Below are 25,433 nucleotides of genomic sequence, written 5' to 3'. Positions count from 1 at the left end.
AAAAAATGTCATAATAAGTAATGTGCCATGACAGGTATCTTGGTCATTGTGAGATAATTACAGTCATGCAAGGTTACAAAACACTGTAAAGAAATATTTGCTTTTAAACAAACAGTAAAATATTTGTCATCTTTGCTTTTTAAGTGTTGCTAGATCTAATATTTATGCATGTATATATTTTTATACATAAATAATGTTGCCATATTGTGTTCTCCAATTTCAAAATATTTTGACATTCATTTAATGGCTTCATCCAACACCAATGCATTTGGATAATGTGAAAAGCAAGAAGCAAATTTGTGGAAAATTGCTGACTCTTGTATCACAGGAGCGTGTTCAAATTCCAGCCAAGTTTTGTACTCTGCTTCAAGCAGAAAAGCTGCCTCTTGCAGCCCAAGATTGTAACCACAATTTGCTTCAAATGTTGACAGTCCTACAAAATCAAGATTCAAAAACACGTTATAAAGGAGAAAAGAGAGATGGTATTTTCTTCACCTCAGAAATCTTGGACTCTGGAGGCATAAGCCATAAACAACTTGGCCAGGGTCATCTATGCTAAGGATGTCAGAGCCAAGAAATTGAATTTAGAATGACTAAATTATGGCACAGTGCCTTTACCCCTACTCTCCTTCCATTTCAGATAAAAATCTTCACTGCAAGGGGTTCCTTTTGTGCTCTGAAAGTCTAGTTTTAGATGTTCACGTTTTTCCCACTCAGTGCCATGCTTTGCAAAATGTCTAAAGGCAGTTTTTATCTGCAATCTTCTGTTGCTATAAGCCAGCTGAAACACTCTTTACAAGTCCAAATTTCTAGATGACTGTTTAGTAGAGAGACATTTGGGATGGGAAAGACTGAAAAAGGCAGGAAGGCAGGCAGGCAAGTAAGCAAGCAAGAAAGAAAGAAAAATATAAAGAATGAATTTTGGTTCTTTATGAGACATCTTTTTCACACCCTTTTTTCTTTCATTACATAGTCTTTTGGCTGAGATGGAAAAGATTTGGGAAGTAAACACTGAGTAAATATTCTCAGATTTGTGTAAATTGAGTGTAATGCCATGAACAGTAGAGCTAAGTCTAAGTGATTTGCAAGCGGTCAGAATCAGATCTCCTGTAGATGCAGAGTTATATTTTGTTCCCACAAACCATTTCATCTCCAAAATACTAATTTCATTTCAATTTTTGCATTGATTGTTCTTGTAATTTTTATGCAAGCCAGAAACTTGTCCATACTTTCACAAAATAGTTGAGGTTGGAAGGGGTTCTGTGGGGATGTTAAACCTTTAGCATGGGTTATTTGTGATAGATTTTTTTAATTTTTAATTTTTTATGGTAAAGCTGATATTTTTAATTGGATGCACTATGTATAAGTCTTTGTTACATATCTGTAAACTCTGATTGGTTTAATAGTTGTTAAATTCATATAAAGGCATTTCAACATATATATACATTTAAGATTCTTGGTCTCAGTGCTGTTACCACTAAGATGCAACAGGAGTTCAACAGAAGATCTCTCTCTATATGAAAACTTATTTAGTCTAAAATGTTTTCATTAGTGTCCTGGTTTAGATTTGCTATTACACTACGTATATTTGCTTGCATCACCTGTGTGGAATTTGAAGCGTGAGTAGACAATGCCTGCTAGAAGAGGGAGAGCTGCAGTTCCTACAGTAAATTTACCTTTCCACAGGGAGCCCACCTTTGCCCGTGTAAGTGTGCTCTCTGATAACAATAGTACAAGAATCACTAATGGCAATGTTAAGACTAAGAAATTTTTATTTTTTAATTTAAATTTTGTAGGCATTCTTTCTTTGTGTTCTTGGTTTTAGAATACTGCTGACATAGTCAGATCACAGGAAGATATTTGGACATAGTGATAGTCTTAATGAGTTATTTTAAAGATAAGGAACAGGCAGGGAATGGAATAAATGCTCAAATGCAGTCATGTGAAAAGTTTCTCTGCCATAGATGATATAGAAATGAACTGTAAAATTACTTTGCAAAGACATTTTTTTCAAAGACAGAAGGGGGAAAGTCTGTATCAACATGGGCATATCAAGCAGCATTTCCAGGGCCACGGCACAGAGTAGAGCAGATGTTCCAGCCAAGGCACCAGTGTCTGGGGTGAGTTAGTACCATAACATGGAGTCCAGTGGTTCTTCCCAGTTCCTAGAGCAATGTAGGACTGGGAGGCCATGGAGGAGTTAAGCTCTCAGCTGTTTGAATTCAGAACACAATGTCCATCTCTATGATTCAAATTCTTTGTAAATGCTTGTATAAATAGCCACAGTCCATAAAAACTACACGCCAAAAAAAAAAGGGAAGTTGGACTTAGAAAAATGTTCCAGCGACATGAAACTGGTGTGGCACCATAAGAATTAAGGCAGTTTTACTCAACTGTAGGTTTAATGTGTATCTGAACTACTTATTAATAACTGGGAACTGGGACATGAACAAAGGAGTCATTAAAAGTATATTTCTACAAATAAGCAGTAGAACAGCATGACTGTACTAATGCACCTGCTGAATTAAATGATTACTTCAAGCAAATTATTTTAACTCTAAGTTTCATCAGGTTAGAGGACTACAAATCACCAAAGGACCTAGTCATAACTTGTGACTTAAATATTCTCAGCTTTAGTTAAGTCTCTGAAATCCATCCAGTAACAAAAGATCAAGCAAAATAATTTCATGATCTCTATCAATAACAATGGAATCAATGACATGAAGAATACTTAATGTACTACATCAAGAATAAATTGCATCTTACTTTTTAATTCTGAAAAACATTTTCTAATATGAAAGGGCAGCTGGTCTAGGAGAACAAATCACATGACCAAAGAGCCAGGACACTAAGTCCAGATCCATAGCCAAGCACAAGTGGTTTTAAAGCCACAAATAGGAACAAAAATGTCACTCTAAGCAGAGAAAATGAGAAAATGTAGAGGGGAAGAACTGTATGAAGATTACCTAACACGTTCTTCTTTTAAAATATCATGGTAGGAAGAGCAAATGGGAATGGCAGAAGAAATGGATATTGGATCACGTCATTCACATGGTGTTGGCCAGCGCAATGGCTCTGAGTCTACAGAGCTCTAGAGCTGCATCTCATTGTTCACATACCTTGCCAAGGATCTGGAGAGCAGAGAGCTACCATTTCCTGCAGTTCACCTCTGCAGCACAGGGAATAGATTTAGTACCACAGGGGAACTGAATTCTTAAGATTTTTTTTATATATATTTTTTTACATTTTTGTCCTTGTGTCTTTGTCTTCCGCCTTGCACAGATATGTGCTAAGCATATGGTGATTAGGCAGCATTACCAGGTGGGAATGGAAAGTTTCACAATTGTTTTGCACAGCTAAACACCCACCAATATATAGGGGACAACAGAGAATCAGATCCTCACAGTAACAAGGTTTGTGGACAGCAGCAGGCTCCTGTATTTAATGTTTACCATTCTGGCACCATGGCAGGGTTCCTACACACTGGCTTGACTGTGTCACAGTGGTGGTCAAGCTCGTGTTTGCAGGTCAGTTATTGTTTAAAAAAAGTCCCCTGAAAGGATACCAGTTTACATGCATCATTAAAGCTCTATCAACACATTACAGAGCTCCAGGTTGTAAACCAGGCCAGATCAGGACCTTTCATTCTTTAGATGGATGAAAGTAATGATGCCAGCAGTGACAGGATATGTATCGTGATTAGGATTTGAGACCAGGAGGCAAGCGTTTTGAAAAATGATCTTCCAAAGATGATTGCAGGAAACACAGCAGGTGCTGGAAACATTTCTGCATCACTGAATCTGTTTTATTGACTCCATCATTTCACTGATAAATGTGATTGCATTTTTCCCTCACTCAGCAAATATAGTGACTGGCAGAGTAAAGCAAACTTTAGCATTTGTGTTTATATCCATTGATCAGTGTCTTGTAACTGTAATGTCACTTGAGAATCTTTATGAAAACAGATAATTTATAATGACAGCTGATAAACTGCTATCCATCTTACTGCAATGTTAATATAAGTTATGTCCTTCATTGCTGACCAGAGAACTCAATTTGATCCCAAGTAGGGAAGGAACTCTTTAATTTCTAAAGAAATAATGTAAGACTTGCCTACATTTGTAATTTTTTAAATACATTTACTCTCTCCTCAGTATCTTGTAATTCATAAAGGAGTTTGGTGCTTTAGACCTTGGCCCACATGAAAAGATGGTAAGTTCTGTAATGAGGTCAACAATTGCCACAGCAGTGGCAGGCATGCAGACGGAGAGGTGGCAAAGGTCTGTAAGTGAAGACCAAACAACCTCCCCACAGTTGGAAGAGGCAAGGGCATCAGTGGAAGGTCACCACCCAAATGAGTAGACAGTTAACCTTTTCAGGATCTCACTTTCAGAGAAGGTGCATGCAATGAACTTCCAGAAGAGCTGCCTTGAGGAATTACTTTGAGTTTCAGGTGTAGTATAGAAATTGAAGGGGTTATATATTTATCAACAATCTGGATGCAGTAGTTGAATGCACCATCAACAAGTTTGCTGATTAAACCAAACTGGGAGGTGCTGTTGACTCTCTTGAGGGACAAGAACCCTTGCAGAGGAATCTGAGAGAATGGATCATTAGTCTTTGATTAATGGGATGAAATTTAATAAGTCAAAATGCCAGATTCTGCCCTATGGAGCTATGTCAGGCACAAACCTGGGAAAGAAGTGTCTGGAGAGCAGCCCTGCAGAGAGGGTTCTAGGAGTGCTGGCTCACAGAAGACTAAACAGGAGTCAGAAGAAGGAGATGCTCAGCTCTTCTTCCTGGTACCCAGTGCCAGGACACATGAGAATGGCTAAAAGCTGCACCCGTCAGGGAAAGTTCATGCTTGACATGGGGACGTTTTTTTACTGGGAAGGTGGTCAAGCCCTGGAACTGGCTTTCTGGAGAGATGGTTGATGTCCTGTGCCTGTCAGTGTTTAAGGCCAACAATCTTAAAGCCATGACTTAAGTTTTGATCAACTCTAAAGTGGTCAGGCATTTGGACTAGACGGTCAATGCAAAAAAAATGTCAAGGTATAAAAAACTCAATGTAAAAAAAAATTCTACAATCTGGAATTTATCTTTTAAAATCTGAATTGTCTTTAACATGACAGTAACCACTGCAGTGCTAAGTTTTCTGTTTTCTTAACTCTGAGTTCATCTCTATATGTATTGATATTCTCAGCAGGTTTCTTTCTGGACTTCCAGCCATTTGTTACTTTGTTGAAAGATACACAGCTAGTTTTAGCTTGGAAATTGAAATCTAACCTATATTTTTATTTAGCCTGAAAGGGGGTAAGTCAGTTTGCTGTTATACAGTGCTAATACACTCTCCATCTGATCACTTGGGGATTATTTTTCCTGTGTGTTGTCAAAAGACTTTTCTGCTATTAAGGCAACATCATGTGTAGCAGCTCTTTCTGGTCTATTTTTCTTGATTCAGGTTTGGATTGAGTAAATGAGGACACTACCATCTTAATTTTAAATTAAGTAGCAATTTACATGCTTCTTTTCAAGTGATATTCTGCTGTGATGTTGATAAATTGTTAACCCACAGCCCAAGAAATACATTATTGCTATCTCTAGTTAGTCTTTGGGTAGGGTAGGGAGTATTCAAAGCCACAGACTTTCCGGGCTTGGACTATTTTGAGCACTGCCTCAAACTTTGTTTATATGAAACAACTTTTGGGGTTTTTTTTCCCTAATGGCAGGAGTATTATACCTAGTTTGTATTACCTTTGCTTATCTTCTTATGGTACAACCCCATTTTATATAGATAATAGTAAAAAGTAGTTACTTTGTGTGGAATGAGATATTGATGACTAATGTAATCACGGAATCATCAAGGTTGGAAGAGGCCTTCAAGACCCTCCAGTCCAACTGTCAGCCCAGCACCACCATCATTGCTTAAATCACCTAAATCATATCCCCACGTGCCTCATGCAGACACCTTTTGTAAGAACCGATCTTAATCTCCCCTGGCAAAACTTAATGCCATTTCCTCTCACTCCTTTACCTAAGATGTGCCAGAAGAGACTGACCCCTACTCCATTACAGGTCCCTTCAGGCAGCCCATCCTGAGCCTCCTTTTCTCCAGGCTTAACAACCCCACTTCCTGCAGCTGCTCTTCATAAGACATGCTTCCTAGACCCTTCCCCACCTTCATGGCCCTCTTTAGACATACTCCAGCACCTCAATGTCCTTTTTGAAGCGAGTGACACAGAGCTGGACACAGTGCTTGAGGTGCAACCTCACCAGTGATGAGTCCAGCAGGACAATCTCTTTCCCACTCCTACTGGCCACACTACTCTTGATACAGGCCAAGATGCCCTTGGTCACCTAGGCACACTGCTAGCTCATGTATCCATCTGGCTGCCAGCCCCCAATCCCTTTCTCCTGAGCAGCTTTCCAGCTGCACTCCCCCAGCCTGCAGCAGTGCATGGAGTTGTTGTGGCCCAGGTGCAGGACCAATAAGGATAATGGCAGTGGGCAGAGAAATGCACAACTGTCATATATTCAGCAGTCCTGAAAACTGGGAACGTGGGACTCTGGGCAAAGGGATGCAGGCATGGGGCACTGACTGATACAGGGGACCCCAAGGCTCTAAACAACTCACCAACAAGTAAATAAATTCAGGACTGGAGCTGGTCAAAACTGACTCTAGGGGTACCAAAGAAATCAAAGAAATGCAAAAATTACCATATATAGTAAATTATATGTGCATTAAATACAGTAAATGTAGTAGAGTGAAGCGTAGTAGATGTGGCATGGAGTTGCAGACCAGAGGAAAACAAAGGTTTAAAAGCATGTCAGCACAATGAAAAATGACACTAAGCAGATATTTCAGTCAGGAAGAAGCCACTGGCATTGTAGTCCTCCCAGCAAAGGAGAGAATGCTGACAACTTGCCATTCTTGCTCTCCTCTCCCCCAGCACCCCTCCACTCCAGCTCAGACTGAAGCTGTGATCTCAGCTCGATCCCTAAGATTAGCACTGATGACAGAAAAGTACCTGCCCTGCTTTGAGGACATGGTTACATCTTTCACTATAAAGTACAACCCAGTGCAAGAAACACTGCCAATTTTCTTTGACTTTTCAAATAGAAAGTCCAACAGCAAATTTGGTTTTCATTACAGCCAGTTCCACTCTGAAATGGATCTGAAGACTTGAGTCTAAGGTGTGATTGTTGCTGTACTGATACCCAAACTGCTCTGTGTGCATGCATAAATTCCTATCTCAGAATGGAAAAAGAAGAAAGGAAAAAAAAACCCACCAACCTGATTTGCTGAGCATAATTGTATGGATAATCTCAATCCATTACTTTGTGCCACAGAACAGTTTTCCATTCACACATCCATCTCCTCTGAAATAGAAGACTATTCTTACATTTTATTCACATAATGGTTCTGATAGAAAATCTGTTTTGCTGCAGATGAGGGCCCTGGAGGTTTTTGGTCTATTGTAATACATAAGAGCTGCCTGACACTGCAGCATTCGTTCTCTAGTGCGATTGCCTGGCAGGGCTAAAAGCACTGATGTCTTTTACAGTTCTGGTATTGCCATTATCCATTTCAATGGGGTTTAAATGTAAAAGTGAAATTGATGGTGTTAAAGCATGAATTTCAATCATGCTAAGAAAGAAGATATTGATGGGAGCCAGCAAGGGAGCTCTGAACAAAAATATTGCAAGGAAGAAGCTGAAAGGCTGATTACTATAAGGCCAGTGACTCTACATTTTCAAGTTACAGAGCTGTCACACATTTAAAGATGCCTGTTCATGTTGCATAACTCAGGACAAAGTGTGTTTGTCCCTGTCAATATTATGGGTCTCTTTCCTTCTTACTGAGGTGGGACTTCGTGGGAAAAATCTTCAAGTCTTAGTTCAGCTTTTTATCTGAGATTTAAGATGTCGCTTCTCATTAACTTTTGTAGTAGGGCTGGTTTCTTGTGGCTACAGACTATCGCTGCTCTTGTAAAAATTATACCTTTGCAATTATAGTGCAGCCACCTGTCTGAGATTGAGTCTTTTTGGAGCAGTAGAAGTTACACTTTTGTATCATACAAATTACAAAGAACACCATAACTCAGGGTTAGGAAAACTAATGAGAAAGCAGTAAGAGTGTTTTGCAAGAGCTTAACGAGTTGGGTTTTAATTTTCACAGCAGAGGCAGAGCTGTGAGCAACCTTGGCACAAATTGAAACAGAATCACAAAGTGTTACCTGGTGCATTGAAGCACCTCTCTCTCCACTATGTCTCTGATTCCTGCTTGGAACCAGGCAAACATCCATGGCAGTTTCCTCTGGCACTCTGGTCAGCAATTCCCTTTCCTGCCTCTCTGTGCCCTGTGTCCTAAGGTTTACTGCCATCACCAGGAAACATGCAATTTTATGAAAAACATACCCATGCCTTGGGGATCTCCACATTTATCTTGAGTTGCAAAAAACTGAAAAGGCTTGTCTGGTGTCTTGATTGATTTGTATTTGTGCTTCCATGACAGCAGCATGCTCTGTACCTGTTTAATTGGTTTAAATCAAATTTAAACACTAAGTGAGTTTAAACCAACAGAACTTCACAACAGAGCTGTGATCTTCATTACAAAATTATAGTTGAGGTTTCAAAGAAGAAAGTAGAATTATAATGTCATATTTCAGATAATACAATAAAAATAATCTTTAGACTCTGGTGTTTTTATAAATTAAAAACTTATCTTTATAGTTTTCTTTCTAAATAAACTCCCTTTCCCACATTCTGTCTGATATTCCTGCTGCCATACCTGTACTCTGTGGTTTAAGTTCCAGTCCCAGTTTTCTCCATCTACAGCTTGTCAGCCTAAAGTGGGAGAAAAATGCCTGTAGGATCAGTATGTTCAAATCACTTGAGGAAAGAATTGGGACAATGTACCAAAGAAATTTTGAGGCATAGTGACTGATAAAAGTTCCTAGCAAGAAACTGTAATAAATGTGTGTAAAGTGGATTTTTATACAGTATTTCCTTAGGGAGCCCATTTCTTATCAAAAGATATCATTTTATGATAAAAATCATTATTTATGTTTGGCAAAACATTTCTATTGTACTCTTAATAAAAAGACTTTTTCCCCTTAAACTGATTTGAGATTAATGTATACTAGAGTGCAAAAATATGATTTTATCTTCATAAGAATTTCTCATTAATAGTCTTTGAAGATGTCTCTCTCAAGGTGCAGATTCTCCAATTCTGTCTGCATTGTTTGTATTTATCCTCTCACCAATTACATCTGCAGACAGGGTTTTCTGCAAAGTCAAATCGCAGCATTTTGAATTAAATGTAAAATCCTTAGTGATGGAGCTCTTCAGCAGGCTGGATGTAGCACTAAATAAAAATTGATTCCTTTTGTTTCAATAAGAGGGTGTTGAAGGCTCCATCTGAACCCACCTGCCTATCTGGCCCTGAAGTGGCACTCAGAAGCAGCAGCCCTCTTGCAAGTGTGCTGTGGTAAAGGTGTGAAATCTTTGCCATAGAGCTGGACCCTGCTGGATAAATCCAAAAACAATACCAATCCTAAAAATTCTGAAATGTCCAACTCATCACATACAACTGAAAACTACTGCCCTGTAAAGGCAAACCAGCACCTGGGTTATGCACTCTCATAGTTAAGGATTTAACCCACAGCATCCCAGCATTACAGACTAATCTGTGTCAAATTGCATTTAATGATTTCAAGTTTGCAAGATAATTAAAAATCTGCAAATACAATACTGCAAAATATATAGCTGTTTCATATAGCATGTCCTACTCTTATTTGCTTTATTGAAATATGAATTATAATAATACACTGTGTTGGTCTCTTTTGGAGAATTGAGGTGGCTGGGACACCTGTCTAGCTGAAGAGAGATTTATCTCCAGTAGTACTTGAATTTTATAGCTCTCACATTGACAGCAATTTTACTTGTCATGTGTTCTTCATATTTTAGGCTAACAAGTTTAGTAATATTCAAGGAATGTAAAGCTAGGGATCTAAAATACTTATTGAAGTTACAAAGAAATTCAAGCATTTCTACAAGGTTATTCAGGGCAGCTAAATTAGCTCCTGAACAGAGATTGTATTAATATATTCCTGGCTTTTTGTCTGAGTCCCACTTATTTCATGTGAGTTTATTCAGTAAAGTAAAATCTTTTTTGAGTGTCTGCTACCAGCTAGAATATCTGCAGGTCCCAGGAAAATAAAATAGAGATGTCCAGGTACATCTGCAAATGGAAGAGCATATACAAAATCCATCTGGACCCTGTATTTACAGATTATTGACAAAGCACTCACGCATCTTGACCATAAGCAACCCTAATATTGAGAGAGCACTTTGAAAAGTGAGAGAGAAAGAGACCTGAGACCACAAATGAAAATAAAATTCAAGACCTTTTTTTATCTGTGCTGCTTTAGCACTAGGCGTGTTTTCAGAGAACAACCTTCCAAATAATGAGCAGATATTTCTTGCCCATGCAGCTTTATGATATGAAGATTATTGACATTTCTATAGAAATCTTTATTAGCATTCAATCTGGAAATTACTCATTTGTAAAAGGAGGGTAAATAGTAATACATGTTGAAAACTAGCTGATCTAGCCCAACTGGTTAATTCACAAACCCATACCTGTTTCATGAATACCTATTTCTTCCCATTTTCACTGCTCAAATGCGTGTTTACACATACAGGCACACAAAATCTCAATTACAACTTTCCTCCTGGGATGCATTGAACTAAATGGAAAATGGCTTCTTTTTCCAAATACCCTAAATCTTTGAGAGAGGCAGAATTATGATGGAGGGTATGGAATAGTACTAAGTAAAGCAACAGTATGCTTTTATTTATACCTAAAAACATCTGCTAATTCAGATGTTCAATTTAAAATTGAATAGAAACTAATAATTACTCAAATAATAAAACTCCTGAAATGAGTGTGGGCCAGTAGTGCAATATATCATCACAGCTGATCTTCTGAAGCTTCAACCACCCTCATTCATATTCAACCAGGGCTAACCAGACAAATAACAGCATTATCACCTTCTTCAGTAATCAAACAATGGAAAACCAATATCTGGGACTTTGGACTGGAATGGAAAATAGTAGTATTGTGTTTATTGGCTGGAATACTAAGGATTCAGCTGTGATGACATCATGATTTATATTCTAATACATTTCTGAAGCTGGATACATAAGCATTCTGATGGAACTAGAATGAGTTGTTTCAGTCTCTCATTGGCTTACTCTATCACCTATATCATCATCATAGAATCACTATAACATGGCCTGGGTTGGAAGAGACCTTAAAGATTGTCTAGTTCCAACATCCCTGCAGTGGAGAGGGATACCTTCCACTAGACCAGTTGCTCAGAATCCTGTTTAACACTTCCAGGGATGGGGCATCCACAGCTTCTCTGAATAACCTGTTCCAGTGCCTCACCACTATCACAGAAAAAATTAATATCTAATCTAAACCTACTGGCTATCAGTTTGAAGCCATTCCCTCTTGCCCTGTTACTGCATGCCCTTGTAAGAAGTCCCTCTCCATCATTCTTGTACCTCCCTTCAGGTACTGAAAGGCAGCAATTAGGTTACCCCAAAGCCTTCTCTTATGAATCTTATGATCTTCTTATTAAGAGAATCTTACCTGCTCTTATATCTTATGACTTCTTTTTTGCATTGTAATGCTACCTTGCACTGAAATTGACTGTCGTTCTAGCTAAAGTACAGTAATAGTTATTGGATGTTATTAATTATTGTATTTCTCCAGTGGGAATGTACTAGGGGACTATTAGGTGCATATGTTAATTGTGTCTGTATTGATTAGCTTCATTCACTGGATTTTTCCTGTGATTTAAATTAATTGATTTCTGACAGACATGGCTACATTTTCAGGAGGGGGTGTAGGTGTGTAGAATAATTTTGAAGAAAAGTAAGTCACACATGCAGCAATATATGAAAGCAAAGCATATGTCTGAGGTGAGGCAGACACCAAATTAGTGTTTTGCCCCTCTGTCATGATCTCCCATTATAGTCTTACTATAATAAACATATAATAACAATGTTTGAGTATGACTAGATATGATAAATTAAGAGCTTGAAAATAAATTTACTGTTAACATGCTCTATCTTCTGAAACCTGACACACCATGCCCAGAAAAACAAAACAGAGGGAGCAAGAGTCAAGGTGCTTGGGGTTCTTTCTTCAGCACAGACAGTACTGTAGCATAGATGAACCTTAAAATCTCTAACTTTTCCAACAGCTTCAAGGGAGCACTGAAACATGTCTTTCCTGTCTATCTTCTTCAGGGAATTACTGGAACGCAGCTTCTTTCGTTACTTCATCATCTTACCTCCACTTCTCCACCTTCCAAGGGGAAACCAGTGCAGACATCTCTTTCTACTTCAAAACATCAGCCTCAGATGGGGTGTTTCTTGAGAATCTGGGGAACACTGACTTCATCAAACTGGAGCTGAAATGTAAGTATAGGCTTCCTATTACTACTCTTGGCAGTTGAAGTATTATGTTGGATAGTAGCTTTTAAAAAATGTGTACCATTTAGTAAAATGTGCAAGCTGTCTAAATCCTGGAAAAGTTTCCAAATCAAGCTGCTTGACATGTTTTCAAGTTGCCTTTTGTGAAAGGAGTGCTTGAAGTATATTTGAATTGTTTATTGAGGGGAAAATACGAAGACAAATAAAACTGGTAACATCAATTACAAAAATGACACTGACCTGAAAAGGGCTTTCAAAATTGCATGTCAGAATTATTTCTTCAGAATTTATGTCTTTGTCTCTGCGTGCTTTTCTGTTTTATTTCATGGTTGCTTTGGAAACAGGGGAAAGAAGGAAAAAAGAGGCACCATCCTAATCAGCATTGCAAGGAGCCAAAGAGCTGAAAACTTGCATATGATATTTAAAAGCCATAAAATATCTCATAAAATAAATCTTTATCAGCATTATCTGTTAATAAAATCACTGATCTGAAAAAGAGGATATAATGACACCGAGAGGCAAGTCAATTTTATTATTCAAACCATTTTTAATGGCCCAGGGGCAAACTTTCCAAGGAGGGTGCTGAAATCCTCAGCCGTGCCTGAATTCTCCTTAGTGGAGTTGAAGCAGTTGAATTAGGGGAAACATGTTTTATGTCTCCTTTGTTCTCCCCTGACCCTGTCATAAACAGGAGCAGGGAGAGGCCCTCTGTGCTGTGTGTGGCTGTTATTACAGCCTCTAGCAGCACATAACAGCCTCCCTGCACTCCAGCACTGGGGCACTGGGAAAAGCATGTGTGCTTCCTTTCACTGCAGGAGCTGCTCATGGATGCCAAGGATCCAGATCTAAATGTTGATGCACAAAAGTCAGTGGGTCATTAATGTTGAAAGAGAAGCAGTTGGCTTGTGGATCCTAAATAATCTGTATTTTTATGCAGATTCAATGTGATTTACATACACATATCTAATTTGAAAGCAAAGGGCCATTTTCAATGCTTCCCAAAGTTTAAGCACACAAATCAGAATGTAGAAATTAAGAAACCACTTAGAGGCTCCTTTAAAATGCATTTAAGTTTTTCCCTCCAGGTAAGAATAAAATGTGAAGTTCCATTTGGGTGGGTTTTTTTCTTTCTTTTTACAACAAATTTAGTTCACATTGCTTAATCCAATTTCTCTAATCTGCAACTTCAGTGAATCAAAATTGCTCCTATTGAGTCACAGGGAATAGTCTTATTTGCTTTACCAAGGGGCAAAGCCTTTTTATAATAAAGTGGCAGCTATTTTTAATTTCCCTTTGAATCTAAATACTTACAGTCAGCTGAGGTGGACTTCTTCAGAACTTCTTGCTCTTCTACTTTATGGAAGGTGTTCTCAGCCACTGCAATCAGACCAACCATGCTGATGGTCACTTAGCTAAAAAGTGACACTATCAGTGTGTAAAGGTGACTTGACAGCAACTAATATTCTTCTGAGCTCAGCTCAGGTTAAATAATAATCATGCTGCAGTGGCTCGCTGAATAGATGTACCAGCTCAAGAAAGTGGCCGTGTGCTCAGAGTATCATTATACAGGACTTTAATTTTAAACCTTATTAAACCTATGCTTGAGATCCACTGACTTTGCTGAGGCCTGAAATATGCATAAATTTAACCTCTGTCTCATGGCCCTGAATCTAAACTTCAGATTATAAATTCTTGATGGAAGAATTTGAAATATCATCTGTAAGAAAAGATGAAAAACTACTGTAAGAACTATGTAGACTGTATTTGCTAAAAATACAAAGCAGTTCATTTTATATAGTTGCATTTGCTCTACCCTTTTCCTCTGGAGACTACTTGAAATTTTCAGAGCCTCTGGAAAAGGCTTTTCTCTTTATCAGTGATAAAGAGAAACTCACCCTCTCTTCTGAATTACACATTTATTAATGAATGTTTGTTTTACGTATTTTTTGAGGGTTTTTTTGTTCTAGTCGGCACTTACAGTTTTCTGTAATTCATTTAAATGAAGAGTAAATTTTCAAAATTTCAGAAGTACCTTACATGGCTCTACAGTAAGGTAGAGCCACATCTACAGTAAATTCTGCTGCTTCTTAAGCCTGTTTCCCTTTTATAGAAGTCCTGTGAAATTAATATGTGAATTTCTTCCTAAATAAGAACATAAATTTATGTCAGTAAGGTAATTACAGAATTATCCCCAAACTCTGAAGAAGCTTTACTTTGGCAAGCTGCTTTTTAGCTACCTATCACATTCTCTAATAGAACAGCTATTTTGTATTAAAGGCTTTTTATACAAAAATATCATCTTCTTACATAAAAAGACCATCACCACATATTTACTGAAAGCTGTTTTGATTCACCCAGTGGATTGCTTTTGTCTGTTTATTGTCTTCTCATACAGGTACAGTTCTTGCTGGAGAAGGATGACTTCCTACAAAACCTGTTCTCAATTTCTTTACTTTTTACCATTCCAAAAGGAAAATCTTAAAATCAGCATCCTGCATGTACAAATTCTATTTTCTTTTTCCCTTATGTGTAAAATAGCTGTGTGTACCTGTAATACATGGTTAATGATGCATAAACTGAGCTCTATAGACCAGAAACAGAAAGGTTCTACAGTACCCAGTATTTTAATCAGTTTGCTGCACTTGGTGAATGCATTAGGGAAACAAATCATTCGGTCTATTAAAATTCTTAGCTTCAAGTCTTTGGAAAGGAGTTTGCATGTTTTATTCTGAGCACAAAAGTGGTTACTAGGAACACTCATTAAATAATTTTACTGCATTCTCTCTTTGAGTCTAATAATTCTAGAGACTTATATTGTCTTAGGGTCTAATAATTGTCCAGATTTTCTAACTCTCCTGACTCATATGAAAAGGAGGTGACATTTGCAGTATCTTGAAGAGTAACTTCACATGCCTTCAGCAAAACCTCAGATTGCCATCTCTGAGGAGGGGGGATAGAGGAAGGAAGGGAAGACCATCTTTTTTTTTTTTTTTTTATTTCAGAAATAGGTTTTGCAAACAGCTGACAAGGAATGGTGCCAAGAAAAAAAACAGGGATAAAATGCTACTATGAATTTGGCTGAAGACTTTAGCTATTCCATTTATCAAGCAACCCCTCTAGCAGGCTTGCAGTTGTCACCATGCATGGAACAGTTGACAGAGATGTAGAATTACCTGAAGCCTCAATTTTTACATACACCAGTAATTCTACAGAACCCCATTGTTTTCATAGCTGTCTGGTCAGTTGACAATGGCTAGGATTGCTTAGAAAAGTGGTAGTTGAATAATTTTTCTGTAAGGCAAGGCTTCAATTTCTGGTCAAAATTTCCAGATTATTTTAAAATTAGAACTGGTTTTTAGAGTGAGAAAGAGAGGATGCATCCTCTTTTAGAATGCATTATGGTTTTTTTTTTCCTTTATATTTTGTACATTTATGAAATATGGACTGAAAATTTTAGAGTTATGACTATGAAAATGTAGCTACTTCATACCTGAGATTCTTGTCAAATAAATCGCATTTGAATTTTCTGTTTGAGAGATATCCCAAGTTTGGGAAAATATTTGCTCCTGAAAGCAAATTTTGAAGGGGGTGTATTTGTGGTAATTTGGGAAGAAGCACCTATCATCACTGTTTCCAGAAAACTCTCTCAATGACACTGTCATATAATTCGAATGAAAGAGATATTCTGCTCACTTCTTTAGCTCCTCTCATCCCAGCACCTCCAAGAAATCCACAGACACTAATGAATTGTGTCTCACTGTTACTATTCTGAAGTAAACAGCAAGTCACTTTTGCAATTGAAAAAAAAAACAAATGAGGCTTAGAGGTAAAGGTCAGCTTGTGTTTGGTCCTGGCATTAACATGGAAGAGAGGAAAGATCTTTCTTATTAATTTTTGTAAAAAGCTGGGAACATTTATACCCACTGCATTCAGGGATGTCACTCGGCTGATAGCCCCTAAAAGCACCCTAAAAGTCTGCCCAGGGAGTGATCACTGAACTTGGCAGCTGTGAAAGGGATCATCCTATGGAGTGGTTTGCCCATGGCTGCAGGATGGCTGTACTTGCTCTGTGGGCGGGGGATGCTCAGAGCAGTCTAATACCCGACATTTGCACATGGAAGGTCCCGTGCTGCTTCTGGAGCTCAGCTGTTTCTACACTACTTAGTTGAGACATAGGTAACCCCTCCAAAATCAGACATGTGACAGTGACAGACTGGGGACAATGATTCCCATGGCTGTTTGGTTCTGCCCAAAAAGTGTTCATTCCTCCAGGCTGAATGCTCTAACACATGACTGATTAATGTATTTTCTTGCAAATTTTAATAATTCCATCACATCTTTCTCTAGAGGCATCCTAAAACACAATTCTACCACATCACTGAGTTTTCCACATGATGCTCAAAGTCCCATATGTTAAAATAAATGCAGCTTATGTTTTCCACTGCTTGGTTTTTCACCTCAGTAAGGAAACTGCTGTGATCTTCAGTTTCTTTTAATTGAATTGTTATTTTGTTTTCCTAGCAGAAGGTCACTTTTCTATAAAACACCCCCCTAGGAAAGCATGTTGCATTAGCCACATGTCAAAGAATGCATAGGACACTGAGGAATCTCTTCATCCCAGAGGCCCACAAGAAGTTATTAAATTAAGTGGAAAAATATTACATTTCTTCTGGGAAATTTATGACCCAAATTTTTTTTACAACAGTACTTGCAAGCTGTCATTCTATTCCAGGACAATAGGAAAGTTTCAAACAAACAAAAAGAAAACCTGGTCTGAAGAACTGTAAGCACTGTTCTTTGAAAGACAAGATTCTGTTTCAGATGAGGCAGGTGATGCAGAAATGCCTGATATTCCAACAAACCAATTTATGACTCATCTGAGAAGAGCAGTTCCACCTCTATTTTGTTCCAAATTAGCAGATGGGGATAGGTGCCCAGTCTGGCATGTGGGAGGCAGCCAAAGGCAGCAAATAAACAATCCAGCTGGGGAACAGGCTAAAACTGACCAGTGGAAAATCTCAGTCACAGGGCTGTGGGGAAATTAAGGACACCTTCTGTAACTGGCTTGGATGTTGGCAGACTATAGTTACAGGCTGCTTTACTTCGGTGTCCCTCAATGTCAATATGGCATTCATGACCTTCACTATACAGAGCATCCTCTCAGAATTACCCCTCTTCTTTCAAGGGTGATTGGATGCCTTTCTCATTGCCATAAATGCCACTTTAGAGGTAATTTCATGTGCAGTGTCTTATAAATCAGTTATAGCTCACACTAAGTTCAAGGTGGGAACTGGTTGCTATTCAAAGAACATAGTTGTCCCTGACTGCTTTGCACTAAAACCATGCAACACATGGCAAACCATTGCTGGCACTACCACTCAGTAGTTCATCTCAGTTCTTTGTTCTTATTTCCAGTCTACTTCCTGTTACATGCTGACACTGCAGAGGCTTTGTTACCTTCTTCATGTGTGCTAATCATTTTTATGCAGAAAATAAATATTTGCTATGCTGTACAAAATGGCCAGATGCTATGGCATATGACAGAAACAAACCTTCTGGGTCCTTGAGTTTAGATCCTCACAGTCACAGACAACCAAAATGCATAACCTGTGCCTAGCTCCCTAAATTTATGCAACTCTCTATTGAGAATAGTTTGAATCTTTGCCAGCTGGGCAACTGTTTCAGATTCACATCTTTGTTTCTTAGAAGTCCTCTAATTCCTAATAGTTTGTTTGCATCTTTTCTTTACAGCCATGCATTCTTGTTTCAGTATTGTTCTTTGGCTGATCTAATTGTTTTTACTTCCTAGCATTTATTCTCCCCTTTTATGCTTACAGCGCAATCATATCTTCTCTTAGCTTTTAATTGCTGTGTTAAGCAAGAAGAACTCACATAATCTCTTCTCATAAGATATTTTGTCTTGTTCCATTCTCTGGTTAAGTTAATAAGGTTCTCCCTACTCACTGCACCTTGAATTCTTTCTTAAACACAGGTAATCCAAACTATCGACATTAATTCTGATAATGGTTTACCAGTGGCCTCCACAATGACATTAATTCTTGTGCTGTGCATCTGTCCTAGGAATTTTTGGCTGATTACACTGGGATACTGTTTGTTATGCATTATTTTCTGACCTCTCCAACCTTGTGTTACTGGACAAAAAAAATAGACATATGCTGACTTCTTGTGCAAAGGTACTTATTATAATACTAAATATGACTTTACCCAAACCAAATTAGAGGTCCTCTAATTTTCTGATGACCTACACTTCACCCATCTCATCAACAATCTCTGCAATTCTGTTTTCCATCCCTGCTCTTTTTGGAAAAAAAATCAAATATGCTAAATCTATAACAATTCCCTTCTTCCTAAATTCAGAGGATTTTTTTAATCAAAGGATATCTATTGTGTTGGTTATGGTAAACCCATTATATGCTTTTGTATTGTTTGTGTCTGCCTTACATTAGGTAATGATATCTATTTCACTTTCTAATTTTATGGGCAGTCTTACCTTGATTGACTGCAGGGCAAAATGTTGTCAGTAAGTAATTAAAGATATAGTAATTCCATTAGTTTACATATTCTTTGTAATTGCCTGTAATTTGAAGTAAAAAGACTCCAAAAAACTCTCATTATTTTATACCCTTATGCAGGCTGATGTGAACCAAAGCCCATCACAAACATCTCAGCTCCCCCATCTCCAGAATGCATCAGTTATGAGAGCATCCAGACAGTTCCTCCTGCAATTTCCACCTGGTGTTCTCCTCCTGGGACAAACCTCTTTGCCCATCAGAGAAAGGAGGGGTGGGGGAGGATGCACACAAACACCTGACTGTTTTTTGTCACTGTCACTCCTACCTTTAATCCCAGTCACCAACATCATGCCATAACTTGAAATGCCGCGAGTGAGAAAATCTGAAAGGGTCCAACCAACCTTCATTGTTTCCTCAGACTCTGTTGCCTGAATCCAGCGGGTCTTCTGGGCCTAAATTATTTAGATATTTTTGAGAATCATTCTTCTAAGTGGATAAATAGAATCTTGGTACTCTGAAATCTACTTTTTTTCTTTAAGTTGAACTTTTTAGATAAAGTGTTAGCAATTGTTCTGTTAGCCTATTGAAAGTCTAAATTAGTCTTTATTGGTTTTACGAAGGCAATTCAGTTTTAAAGTAGAAAAAGGTTTTCTGTGACTAGAAGATTAGCTATAATGAAAGTGGAGGTGTTTTTAATAATAATACAATGGTATCCATGGTGCTTAAAATATTTATGCACATGGTTAATTCAAATTATGTCAACAGACTGATTCAAGTAAATACAATTATTTTCTCCCTTTGTAGGTAGATGCTAAATGTTCATATAGAGTTCTGACCACAGACTTTCTTAACACTTCTCAGCATTTCATTATAGTTTAAATGGTAGTTTAAAAAAAAAATCAGTTTAAATCATGATGGAAATTAATTCATTGTTAAATCATGTTCCATTTGGGTTCTGCCTTTCTATCTTGCCTTGCTACAGTTGTTCTAAGGAAAATGAATATTTCTGCTCCCAACTTTTGGTTTAGAAACATTGAACACATATAGTTTCTTACATTTTAAAAGAAAATAAAAACTTAATGTAAAATTTTGTTAAAAAGTTAATAAAATGGTAATCTATTTTTTAAGAGCATGAAGGCAGTTACTATCACAAGGCTGCCATAACACTATCTTGCATAATTTAGATGATTTATACCCTCTTGATCTAAAAGTCTTGACTTTGTTTTTAAAAAAGAGCTTTTTGTCTCAAATCATGCACTGCAGACAGCTCTCTACTTGTATGAAATCTTAGAAACAAATGTTTTATAAATACATAAATCCTCTCACTCATCATTTTATGTCTTCCACTGCTACAGCAGGAAACAGGAACAGGTCTCCTGTTGGCTTTACATTTCCTGAGACTCATGCATACTCCAGCAAAATAGTTCACAAAAGGTGGCTAAACCAGGCAGCTCCCTCACTCACGTACTGCATCAAGTTTTCTACCTCTAATTACCATGAAATCTAGGATATTTTTACCTCCAACAGATCAGTTCTCTTTCCCACTCTTGTATCACTCCATGATACTTCTGGTTTGTAGTTTTAGTAGATACTTCTTCCTTCTACAGGAAAAAAAGCAAACAATATCAAAGATATCTTCTTCCATCTTGGGAAATCTATCCTGGATTTTGGCAACTATAAACTATTATATTTTCCAGAGTAGAAAATATTTGACTCAAACTTTTGATAAAAGTTTGAGTTAACTGGGACACAGTTAGCTGGGTCCATCTACCCCCCCCCACACACACCCTTTTCATATACAGAGTTACTACACTAAAAACAAAATTGAGTCATATTTTTGGATGGCTTTTTTATTGTGGTAGTAAAGTGCATAGTGCAACAGAGTCCTTACCCTGATGGTGACCCTGGACAGCCACAGAGAAATAAATAGCCATGAAAAATTGCTTATAAAAGAGGCACTACAAATGACAAAACTTACACAGCCAGGCAGAAAAATCAATAAATTCATATCATCATGAGACCCTGCTGTGATGCAAAAGTTTTTCAGTAGCTACCAACCAGGCACTAAACACCTTTACAAATCTTAGCCACAGTCCACAGCAGAACTTACAGCTAATAAACAAATTACAGAATAAGGAAAGCACAACAGAAGAAGAAGAAAAGGACACAGGGAATGTGTTTTCATAAAAGCACATCACAGAAAAGTGACAGTGGATATTTAGTTCTCAAACCTGCACCAGGCTCTTACCACTTTAAGTATGATGCACAATTAACAGCTTTGACTGATTTTTATTGCATTCAAATGTGACATATTTGAGAGGGGCGTTGATTTCCTTGTGTCTGTTTGTAAGCACTTAAACACATTGCTCAGCATATTCAGAACAGTGCCAAATTCATAACAATTTTTCATAGTAAAATAAGCCACTCTCTCCTCTCCAAAAACCTCTCTGATGCTTTACCATGCTCAGACAAAATCTGATCTCATGAACATTACCACCTGCTTTTATTTTGCCTTTCATCCAAAAAAAATAGCTATCAGTTACACAAAACCCTTTATATGTTGCATGGGAGAGCTCTGTTCTGATGTCTCTGCCTCCCCCTTGTTGTGCTGCCTTCTGTTGTATGGGAGCAATTCAGTTTCATGGTAAAGTGCTGCAGTTAAAAGGATATAATGAAGTATATTATAAGCCACTACAGACAGGAGAACACACATCTCCTCCCCTTTTCCACTCAGTGCACTGACTACAGTTCCCTTTGTGTGAATCATCTGCCACAAAAGAGACCAGGAGATATTGCTGCTGTATTTTTTTTAAGCATTAGTAACTCTCATGAGATGAATCAACAGACCTTCAATGAGACACTGTTCCTGTTCCTTCCTTCTTTCCAGGCAGCTAAGTAGTTATTGGAAGAGAACTGGCTGGATGAGAGGTAACATCTATCTGAAATTGTATTTATTGCCTTAGAATTAAAGCAAGTGGGTTTTTTTCAAGTCCTGCTCTAACCATCTAATGTTTGGCTTTAAACAAGTCGTTTCACATCTCTTTTCTTTGGTTCCTTGTTTATGCAGGACTGATAATTTTTTTTTTATTTTGTTCTTACTGCCCATGGCTGAAAATTGCTGTGTCAACTAAAATACAACCATAAAAGTAGGGAAGTTGTTTCCAAGTGCTTATCTACAAGACAGCTGCAGTGCAATTAGCATAACTGAAGTAATTAATAAATAATGATAATAAATAATTTTCTTCTTAGGGCATATTTGGCCTTTGCATGATCTTTTATGAGAAAACTTGGTACTTCCATTAACTCAATTATTTTTGTCCCCCAAAGCAATCTAATGTACTGGGTAGGAAGAGGGGTATTTATTTTTGAGTGGTTCATTGGCAGTCAAGATTATTTCAAAGTGAGATAAAATAACTTAGTTATTATCAAAATCAAATCCCTCCTTATCTTTGTCCCTACACAGATGTTTACTCATTATGAAAAAGGTGTTGTACTGAGTTCTGATGTCCCTTCATTTTGAGCTCCAGTATAGCTATGCCTTTCCAAAATATTGCAAGTTGTGTAAGTGCTTGTCTGCCAGTAGAAAAGGAACTGCTGTCTCTCTGCAAGGTGAGAGAAGTAATTTTATTTTTTTTTCTACTACCTTGCACCTGGAGAGCTTTTGGCCAGTTTCAGGTAGCCTGTGTGAAGTGCAGTACAGTACTTTTGAGTCAACTGCTATATATTGTATATTTAAGATTAAAATCACAGGTGAAGATAATGAGGCTCAGCATGGGTACAATAGGCAAAGGTTATTAAAGTAGAGAATGTCTATTCCAACATAGGCAATGAAAGGAAAAAACCCAGATAGTTATTCAGTCAGATAGACAAATATATCAAAATATGTTTGATCAGTCATAAAATGAAATTATGAAATAACTATTTTAACATATTCGATTCCCATTAATCCAAAGATGCTTTGTTCTTGCAAACTGAAACTAGAATTTAGACTTATTACCTGTCCAGTTGTTGAAATTACTGGTCCATCTGTAAATGTTACAAGAAAGAAGATATTAAGTATTGTGAAGGAAGAAGGAAAATAATGCATTAAAGTTCACTCCTTTTAAATATATAGCAAAGCAATTTGTTTGTGCAGTCTTGTCTTACAATGTAACAACATAGTCATATGCATAAGAAAACAGCAGCTCTTGCTGAATCAGGTCAGCATCTCTCAGTAGATCTGATTCCCTGTCCATTCTCAAGGAAATGTCACTACAAGTTTACAGCTGCCAGATGTAGATACTGCACATAGCAGAGACTGAATCAAGTGCCTTCAGGCTGCAGACCAAATGGTGCAGAAAATGAGGATCAAAAATATGAGGATAGACACTTTAGGGGGTGCTTTTTCCTGCATTCAACAAAGTGTTTTCCTTTATTTTTTATTCTGATATGATGGGGTTTTTTTGGTGTGCAGGATACTTTGAAAATTTCAAGATAAAAATAAACTGAAAAGGTCATAAGAAGCTTCAGACATTCTGAAGAGTGATGTATTCCTAATGAAATTGCACAGGAATTGAATAAATTCTGTTCACCATAAATGTTCACCAAATCTTGAGTCTTTGGGAAAAATTCCACCCTTGGATACCCTATTTGTATCTTTTCTAAATATTATGTTATAATTTCTTCCAAAACTTTGATGATTAAAGCCATTCAGCTACACATTTTCATTCCTTTATGTTCCATTTATAAGTTAATTTCCCTTCTCCTTTCTATACATGTTTATAGACTTCCTGTGACTGAAGGTAAAATGAGTTTAAAAATATTTCCTCCAGGCAGCAAAAATTTCACTGAGAGAAATCAGTAATACTGTTACAGAATGTCAGAAATCACTAATATTTAAAACTAACTTTACAGATACATCATCAAAATGTTAATGCCAATAGCTGTACTTATTGTATGTTCTTTTTTGCAGGGAAGTAGTATTTTACCAATACACATGGTAATCTCTCTTCCCACACATCTCAAGTCCCTGAACATCAGGGCAGGGACTGGGAGGAAAAGGTTTCTCTCATTGCAACTCAACTCAGCTTCAAGATTCCCTGAGGAACGTGAACAAGCATAGAGCCCTGGGATTGACAAGATACATCCCATGGTCCTGAGAGAATTTGCTACTGTAGTTGCCAAGCTATGCTCTGTGATATTTGAAATATCATGACACTCAGGCAAAGTCTCCAGTGACTGGGAAAAGTTAAAGAAGAGAACACTGGGAACTCCTGGTCAGCCTTAACTCTCTGCCTGGTAAAATCATAGAACAGATCCTCCTGGAAGCTGTGTCAAGGCATGTGCCTGACAGGGAGGTGATTAGAGACAGCCAGCATGGCCGTCACCAAGAGAAAATTGTGCCTGACTAACATTAGCCAGTTCTCTCAGGACTCTGGGAGAGCATCTCATAAGATTCCATAGACTTATGTACATTTGCTTTCCTCAGATGGTCATGAATCTGATCTCTACTTACAGTGAGAAGTTCTTTGCTCCCCCTGTCCCCATCCTGCTGTCAATCCACTGGGGAGGCATGGGAAGAAAGGTTGTCATTAAAGACTTGAAGGCAAAAGAGTTGAGTGCCTCAGCCTTCTCCTCATCCATTGTTACCAGTGTTCCACCACTGTTTATTGAGGGTGGGTGCACCTTCTTTGACCTTCCTTTTCTGGTTAACAGACCTGTGGAAGCCCTTTCTGTTATTCCTTGCATCCCTTGCCAGGTTCAGCTTCCTTTGGCCTTCCTCAACTTTATTTCATCTCTGTACTCTTCCCAGGTTTCCTGTCCTTGTTTCCACTGCCTGTGCATTTACTTCTTTCCCTTTACTTTTACCAGCACTTCCCTACTCAGCCATGCCCATCTCTTGTTTTCCTTGTCTGATTTCTTGCTCCTGGGGATTGCCAGCTCTTGTACTCTATGGAAGTAAAGAGTACTTTAAAAATCTGCCAGCTCTGCTCTGCTCCCGTCCCTGACAGCAGTCTCCCTGGGAACCCTATTAAATATCTCCTTGTGGAGCTGGAAGTTTGCTTTCCTAAAGTTTGGCTGACTTTACTCCTTACCTGATCCATATTTCTCAGGACTGCAAAATCCACCTGTGCATGATCCTGATACCTTGAGAGGCTACCTAGAGCAGAGGCTGGACAGTGTTAAAGGAATAAAGTAGGTATTTATTAAAAGGCCTTCAAAGGATACACCCCGGGCAGTACAAAAGCCCAGCTGTGGCTCCACCCAAGATGGACACCAGTCACAAGTTTTCACACTTTTATAAGTTTTGGTCCATTTACATGTTGGGGTAATTGTTCAATTACAGCTTCAGGGTAAGAAGTCACATCCTCCCAGATTGCTCTCCTCAATTCAACCTTGTTTATACTTTTT

The 25,433-nt window shown here is 38.0% G+C and overlaps 1 protein-coding gene across 1 annotated transcript in view; it reads left to right on the top strand.

Annotated features, from left to right (window-relative positions):
- Positions 1 to 25,433, top strand: part of CNTNAP2 (contactin associated protein 2) — a 1,033,176-nt gene that overhangs the window by 904,577 nt on the left and 103,166 nt on the right. Inside the window, exon 16 of the mRNA XM_066557113.1 lies at positions 12,325 to 12,495. Within this exon, the coding sequence (XP_066413210.1) occupies positions 12,325 to 12,495 (171 nt within the window). The remainder of the gene's footprint in view (positions 1 to 12,324; positions 12,496 to 25,433) is intronic.

This window comes from Molothrus aeneus, chromosome 1 (genome assembly GCF_037042795.1).
Source record: "Molothrus aeneus isolate 106 chromosome 1, BPBGC_Maene_1.0, whole genome shotgun sequence".
In the NCBI taxonomy this organism is placed as follows: Eukaryota; Metazoa; Chordata; class Aves; order Passeriformes; family Icteridae; genus Molothrus; species Molothrus aeneus.
The sequence above is the reverse complement of the archived record's forward strand: the minus strand, read 5'-3'. Positions and strand labels throughout refer to the sequence as shown.